The sequence below is a fragment of the Pinus tabuliformis genome, chromosome 9, assembly GCF_031772625.1.
Source record: "Pinus tabuliformis cultivar Carrire ecotype Pingquan chromosome 9, CPIR1, whole genome shotgun sequence".
Classification (NCBI taxonomy): domain Eukaryota; kingdom Viridiplantae; phylum Streptophyta; class Pinopsida; order Pinales; family Pinaceae; genus Pinus; species Pinus tabuliformis.
Window position 1 is genome coordinate 124,515,078 of NC_142307.1, and position 8,439 is coordinate 124,523,516.

General features: G+C 43.1%; 1 protein-coding gene across 1 annotated transcript; it reads left to right on the forward strand.

Annotated features, from left to right (window-relative positions):
* The first annotated feature begins 2,748 nt into the window (after positions 1–2,748).
* On the forward strand, positions 2,749–3,966 carry LOC149147404 (uncharacterized). The gene is made up of 2 exons (XM_089441821.1): positions 2,749–3,051; positions 3,172–3,966. The coding sequence occupies exons 1-2, from the start codon at positions 2,749–2,751 to the stop codon at positions 3,964–3,966; spliced, it is 1,098 nt and encodes a 365-aa protein (XP_089297947.1).
* Positions 3,967–8,439: the final 4,473 nt, after the last annotated feature.

The window sequence follows — 8,439 nt, forward strand, 5'->3', positions numbered from 1 at the left end:
ATAGGCCAACACGTTTTCACACATGTATTGTATTCGTTTGTAAGACTATTCTTTGGACGCTTGTAATGCATGTTGCTTTAACCTGTACTAAGATAGTTGAACTATTTCGGTTGTTTTAGTGCATATGCTATTGGAAATGTGTTGTATAAGTTGTTAACGCTGTCTTGCCCGTGTGGACTACTTCGCCAGACACTCGACAAATTCATCCTTGTAAACTTGTTATAATGATTGTCACACTGGTGTGGACTATTCCACTTGGTGTTGTATGTGCTATCTGTTCACTTTGTGCTTGTGACTTCCGCATCCATGTGGACTAGTCTACCAGAAGATGCGCATGTCTTGATGTGTTGTGTATCTTTAACTGATTTGGGACTATTCCCTTTCGACTTGAGACTCACTCTCACCCTCTTTCTCTGCAGTTAAAGAACTTTGACACAAGTGACACTAAGCACTCATCAGACACACAAACCTCAATATTTGAAGACTAAGTATACCACTCTCATGTGCTGACAAGCAAGAGCTAAGGCATATATTTAAGAAAATGGTTATCGGGCCATCATACCGGATCAGACTCCTACACCAAACGGTATGAGGTCTAGTTGGGACTTCATAACAAGGAGATCCCCTGAATGTTGGTTGATCCAGCACCGTCAACAGTAATTTTGACAAGCTAGTTCCATTGGTTACGATCCGATTTTGATAACATTGCTAAGCACCAATGTAATTTTTTTGGAAATGTTTGCACCTCTAGAGATTTGATTCATCTCAAGTCTTGGTAAATCTAAAGTTAAGATATATCTATGCTTGTTTTGAACGACACACTAAAAATATATTTGGAGTATAAGGTTTTTTTTCACTTGTTTTATATAATGTATACATAATTGACATTTAAATATTTTATTTATGATTTCCATTCTTCACATTAAAATGTTAATAGCTGGAACAAAAATATCCATTAAAATATCAATACACTTTTCTTCATATTTCAAACTAGAAAACATATATCCATAGGACTCTCTCTCTCTCTCTCTCTCTCTCTCTCTCTATATATATATATATATATATATATATATATATATATATATATATAGATATAGATATATGTATATATATATATATATATATATATATATATATGTTTTTAATAATTTTTTTTATCTCTTTCTAATTTCGAAATATCATTTTTATCTTTTTTACTCTGCGATCAGCTTTGAGCGCTATCGCCTCAGCTCGGCCTTCGGCCTTTCTACCCAGCGCATAGCAGATCGAGCCTATGATCTGTTGATTAAATCACTGCTCCTCGACCCTGTCTTCTTCCCTTGCGTGCTTCTTTTGCGGGTGAGCTATCTGAGGATCCGCCCAAGCGAGGCCCTAGGTCATGGAGACTTGATTCATCTGTCAACTAGATCTAGGGCCCATGGAGGTGCTGGGTACCCCCCAGGCCCCTCCCTCCTCTCCTCCGTTGGCAAGCCCCCCAGCTGAAGCGTTCAGTCGTCTTCTGGAAGGGCTACCCAAGAAGAAAAATGCAGAAGCAGCGAAATTCGTCAAGAAACTCGACGATATCCTCGAGATTTATTTACCCCCGGAAAACCCGATCCAGGTTGCTCTGTCCCTATCTGAGCGGGCTCTCATAGGCCAGTTTACTGGTCTGTGGCCTTCTCCCAAGATGACAGAGAGTTGGGTTAAAAGAAACTGGACGCCGCTAATCAACGAAAGTGTGACATCTTACTTCCTGGGCCGAGGATTCTTCCTCTTTGAATTCACCTCCAAAGACGACAAAGAGCTGATCTTTCAAAATGGCCCTTACTTTATGGGCCCCCAGGGTCTGTACCTGAATAAATGGACCCTCGACTTTGACCCAGCTGCAGACGTACCCAAAGCTATTCCGGTATGGGCAAGGCTCCCCAATCTCCCGGTTCATTACTGGAACTAGGATTCTCTGATGCATATTGGAAATGCCCTGGGGAAATTCATAGACCGAGCGAATAGTAAGGATCAATATGACTGCGCAAGGATCTGCGTAGAGGTGGATCTGGAGGAGGGGCTTCCGGAGGCCATCAAACTCAAAGTAGGAAACTGGACGCATGTGCAGAAGCTAGATTATGAATAGTTGCCTTTCAAATGCCGGAAATGCCAGGTCTATGGGCACTTCGCCAGAAATTGCCCAACGGCCAATGAAGCAGCTCAAGGGAAGGAGGCCGGCTAGAATCAAGTAAAACCATCCAAAATAGAATCCAAGACCCAGAAGCCGAGAGGAACTACCGGCAAAGGCCTCCCGCAAGACCTAGTTCAGCAGATCCAGCAACCCCAGCCCTCGTTCAACCTAGAGAACAGGTTCAACCCTCTCAGCTCCCAACCAAAGGACTCTCATGAAGTAGCAGTTCAAAAGCCAGAGTCCCCAGACAAAGGTTTCCAACCACCCAGCGTTAAGGACAAGGGAGCTGCTGAAAGCTCAAAAGGAACCCCTGAAGTAGTCGAGGAGGAGGATTAAGAGTCAGAAGAATCGGAGGAGGAAGGGGAAATAGGAGAATCCCAATCCTCGGTAAGGAGATCTACAAGAGGACGCAAAACGGATCGGGAGAAAAGAGAGCATGAAATGTACAAAGATGAACTCCAGGGTAGCTAACCAACATTGGAGAAGCTGTTAGCAAAAAAGCTGAAGATGGTAAGAAACCAGCATCAAGGCTCCAAGGGAGCCCAGCCAAACAAAGGTAAATAATGAAGATCATCTCCTGGAACTGTAGGGGTATGGGCAGCAAAATAAAAGAAGAAGCTATACGAAATCTAATAAGAATAGAGGCCCCTGACATACTCCTTCTCCAGGAGACTGAGATGGAGGAACCAGACTTTATCCAAGTAAGTAAAAAACTATGGAAAAATAGTAATGCATCAGCTGTCTCAGCCCAAGGAGCCTCTGGAGGGTTGGGTACTCTTTGGAATGAAAATAGATTTTCACTGGTGGCAGAGGCATCAAATACCCACTGGGCGATGTTAAAGATGCAGCATGTTATTACAAAAGAAATCCTTAGCCTTTTCAATGTTTATGTTTCGGTAAATGCTGGAGAAAAAAAGAGCTTCTGGGACTCCTTAAGGCAGCAAGCAGATCTGGTTACTTTAGAAAATGTCATCATAGTAGGCGACCTGAACATCACTTTGCATTCTTCTTAAAAGAGAGGAGGCTCCATTGTACGAGATCTGGCAAGGGAATGGGTTGAGGATCTCCTCCAAGACTGGGATCTGCTAGATATCAAGCCCGTCTCAGGTATGTACGCCTGGTCCAATAAAAGAAGAGGTCCTGGTCATATTGCAGCAAGACTGGATAGATTCTTGGTGCATAGCTCTTTCCTTCTGCTTGGCCTAGACGCTAGCATGCATATTCTTCCTTGTAGCATCTATGATCATAAGCCAATCAAGCTCACCCTCCGAAGTCACGTTGACCTAGGTCCCATTCCCTTCAATTTTAGCCCATTGTGGATCAAGGAACCAAATTTCTTGCAGATTGTGAAAGAAAGCTGGTCTCAGCAAGTTACTGGATCTCCATTTTATATATGGGAAGAAAAACTCAGGAGATTGAAATCAGCCCTGAAGAGCTGGGCCAAAACTATTGCAAATCTAGCAGCTGAAAGGAAAAATATTCAAAGTCAGCTTGAAGCATTTCAATTGAATGCAGAAGAGGCGCACATAACCAGAGAGTCTTTAGACAAGGATGCTCATCTTCAGCAATGTTATCATAAAGCTTGCCTGACTGAAGAGGAAATGTGGAGGATCAAATCGCGATGCCTTTGGCTAAAGGCAGGTGACAGAAATACATCATTCTTTCACAAGCATGTGAAAGCCAGAAAAGGTTTCAACTCCATAAATGAAATTAAGGAATCAGATATCACTCATAAGGACTTTGCAAGTATTAAACAGGCAGCTCATCATCATTTTAAAGGGCTGTACAATGAAGATAATAATTCGAATTAGAACTTTAGTTTGTTGGACGAGATTTCCTCCTCAATATTTGCTGATATGAACCAGCATCTAGAAAGTAAAGTCACTATGGATGAAGTCAAAAGAGCCCTCTATGCCATGAATCCTGACAAATCCCCTGGTCCTGATGGCTTTTTCGCCTCTTTCCTTCAAACCTGCTGGCACATAGTGGGGAAAGACCTATATAAAATGGTCCAAGAATCGCAGGCTTGCCAGAAATTAGGAGGAAGTACCAACTCCTCTTTCCTAGCACTCATTCCCAAGGAAAAGGGAGCCAATTCCTTCAATAGGTTTCGCCCTATATCCCTGTGCAACATTGGCTACAAATTGATCACAAAAGTTATTGCTAACAGGCTGAGGCATATTCTACCTAAAGTCATCCCGGAGAACCAAGGAGGCTTCATTCACGGAAGGCATTTAGTGGACAACTTCACACTTGTCCAAGAGGCAATTCTATCAAGCCAGCAGTGCAAGGAACAAGGTATGGCTATCAAACTGGACCTAGCAAATGCCTTTGATCGAGTTAATCATAGTTTTCTTTTGAATGTGTTGAAAAAATTTGGTTTTGGGGTGAGATTCATCAATTGGATCCGGGCCTGCATCTCGGAACCATGGATCGCCCCTTTAGTCAATGGTAGATCTGCAGGTTTCTTCAAAGCTACAAGAGGGTTAAGACAGGGTTGCCCCATGTCTCCCCTGCTGTTTGTAATCCAAGCTTCAGTTCTTAGTTTCCATCTAAACAATCAAATGCAAGAGCATGAGATATTAGGGATATCCATAGCAAGGGGGGTCCAAAATATAAATCATGCATTATTTGCAGATGACACTCTGCTGCTTGGGACAGCCTGGATCCACTCGGCTAGAATATTTAAATAGACGCTCGAAGAGTACTGCATGGAGTCTGGTAGCAGCCTTAACAAGGGTAAGTGCCACATTTACTGCTGGAATACCCCGCCCTCTTTGATCAACTCCATCTCCAGATGCCTAGGATTCACAACTTCCTCAGAATGGACCCGGCCCCGTGGAAGACAGTATGGGGCAATTCCACGCTGCCAAAAATCGATATCTTTTGCTGGATATTATGTCACAGGAAAATATTAACCGAAGATAAACTTCAGAGGCGCGGTTTCTACGGACCATCCAGGTGCTCGTTGTGCCATGACTCTGAGGAAAGCGCCACGCATCTGATTCTTAATTGCAAATTCTCAATTCAGGTCTGGAGAGAACTGATGGAGTATTGGAACCCCAAATTCGAGCTTCCAGCGACCATATTAGACCTGTTTGCCACCTGGAAAACCTGCTATCCCGGACCCCCCCCCCCCCCCCAAAATAAAGGGATCAAAGCAGTGTGGGCATCACTGCTAAAAATTTGCTGCTGGCAGCTATGGCTTGAGCACAACAGCAGAATCTTCAGGAATCTCCATCACAATGCCAAGACGGTGGTGGCCAAGGTAAAGACCCAATTAAAAGAATGTTTGGGAGGTCATAAAGATGACTCCAACCTCACCCAGTTAGACAGAGATTGGGGGTCCTCCTTGAACCTGAATTTTCAACAAAATATCAGAAGCATGGCTCCTCCAGAGGAATGGAAAATAAGGGGAAAAGGTAGAGAGGAATTCCAAAATTGGATTCTCAAATAGAGGATGCACTCCCTCTTCTTTGACGGTGCAGCAAAAGGTAACCCGGGTAGTGCTGGAGCAGGGGGAGTAATTAAAAGCATAGATGGTGCAGAGATCCTCCATTTTGCCTAGGGATTAGGAATCAACTCCAGCATTCAAGCTGAAGCATATGCCCTCTTCCAAGGACTCAAACAGCTTCAGAACTTGGAAATCAAGGAGGCCAACATCCTGGGGGACTCAGAAGTGATCATCAAACTTATGGTGACTAGTTATATTCCACGGGATTTAAGATAAGCAAGGCTGATCCAAAGAATAAGATGAATGGCAAAGATGTTCCAAAATCTGAAATTCTTTCACGTGCTGAGAGACAACAACAAAGAGGCAGATCTTGAAGCTAATAAGGCTGCTCAGCTATCGGCCGAGACATTGAAAAGAGACGGGGAAGAAGAATGGGTTCCAATTGTAGGAATTTACAGGGTAAGTTCCTCAGAAAGAATACCAAAATGACACCGCTCACAACCAGATCACAGATCAATACACTAGTATTTTTGACGTGGTTAAAACCCTCAAAGAGGGAAACAGTCCACGGCCTGTCCCAACGTGGGTACTACAGGCAATTTATTAATCAAAGAATGATAATTTACATAAGATTCTCTCATGCACGGATTACCCGAACAATGACCCTCCATGCGCTTTAAATAGAACTCATGGACCAATCGGGTGTCAAGCCACGGATCAAGTGTCGGTAATATCGAGGAGAGAATGAACCGTCGGATCACTACATATCGTGACTATCGGATTGTAAGTTACAAAATGTACAACGGTAAAGAAACACACTTTACCTAACTCTATACCAGACCAAGTTGAACTTAACTATTTCCTATGTGTCGGAATATCCTAACATCCCCCCTTAAGAACAACTTGGGATAGGATTGAAGGATTTACAAATATGACACAATAGGAGAAGGAAGGAGGCACTAGAGCCTATCCCCCCTTAGTGACAACTTCCTGAACTCCAAGCATATATCGAAGTTTAGTGAACTTCGCCTCTGTGAGAGCCTTTGTGAAGATGTCTGCAACCTGATCATCTGTTGAACAATATTACACTTCAAGAACATGGTCATGAATGAGCTTTCTGATGAAGTGCATGTGTAGTTCAATGTGTTTGCTGCGCTGATGCTGGACGGGATCTTTGCATAGCTGAATGGCACTTTGATTATCACACCAAAGTGTGGTTGGATGCTGCTGCTCAAAGCCAAACTCTGATAGGATCTGACGAAGCCACAAGGCTTCCTTACTAGCTTCCACGGCACCACGATACTCTGCTTCTGCTGACGAAAGAGAAATGGCAGCCTGTTTCTTACAAGCCCATGTAATAGGTCTTGAACCAAGAGTGAAGACATAACCGGCAGTAGACTTCCGATCATCAGGGTCACCAGCCCAATCAGAATCAGTGAAACCAACTAACAGAGGAGCTGCTTTGGCACTGTAATGAATCCCAAACTGTACTGTACCTCGAACATAACGAAGTATTCTTTTCGCTGCTTTCCAATGACTTTCACGGGGGTTTTGCATAAAACGAGCAACAAGGCCAACAACAAAGGAAAGATCAGGACGAGTATGGGTTAAATACAAGAGTTTTCCTACAAGTTGACGGTATAAGGTAGCATCAACTTCAGGAGAAGTACAAGAGACTGAAAGTTTGACTCCAGACTGAAAGGGAGAAGGGGCTGGCTTATAGTCTTCCATGTGAAAATGACGAAGAATATCACAAGCATACTTGAACTGGGAAAGGAAAATACCCTCCTTGGATTGCGAGACTTGAAGACCGAGAAAATAGTGTAAGTGTCCTAAGTCTATCATTTCAAATTTCTTTTTAAGGCTAGACTTCACATGGTTTATAAGGTTGGGATCACTACCAGTAAGAATAAGATCATCAACATAAAGAACAAGGATGATAAGAGAGTTGCCCACTTTCTTGGTGTAGACAGTATTGTCAGAATGACACCTAGAAAAGCCAGATTCTAAAAGAAAGCTATCCATTTTGGCATACCAAGCTTGAGGAGCTTGCTTGAGGCCATAAAGGGATTTCTTAAGTCGACAAACAAGGCTGGAGTCTGTTTGTATGAAGCCAATGGGTTGTTCCATATAGATTTCTTCCTGCAAGTCCCCATGCAAGAAGGCGGATTTAACATACATTTGATGGACTTCCCATTTTAAAGAGGCAGCAAGGGAAAGAACAAGGCGGATAGAGTTCATTTTGGCAACAGGGGAGAAGGTTTAAGTGTAGTCAATGCCTTCAACCTGTGAAAAGCCCTTAGCAACGAGACGAGCTTTATGTTTATCAACTTTCCCATCTGGTCCATACTTGGTTCTGTAAACCCATTTACATCTAACAAGTTTGCGTCCCTTTGGTAGAGGAACAAGATCCCATGTATCAATTGTCATCAATGAATGATATTCTTCATTCATAGCTGCTTCCCAATGTGGATGGCCTGAAGCTTCTGCAAAAGTGTCAGGATCATGATTTACTGGAGCTTGAGCCAGTAAAGAAGAGGCTCTTTCAAACTGAGAACGTGTACGTCACTGATCTGTAGGATCACCGGCAAGATCACCTGCTGCATCTCGAGTAGCACGAACCCATCTTGGAAGTTGAGGATCCTGAGAAGGTGGGAGAGGATTATCATCCTCGCTTTCATCATCTGAAGAAGAAATGTTTTCAAAAGTAGAAGAGATAGGAAGAGGTGGCACATCCGCCGGACTAGGCTCGCAGGCCGATTTATTTTCATCAAATTTTACATCTCTTCTAATGACAACATTTTTGGACTTAAATGGAATAAGTCTATAA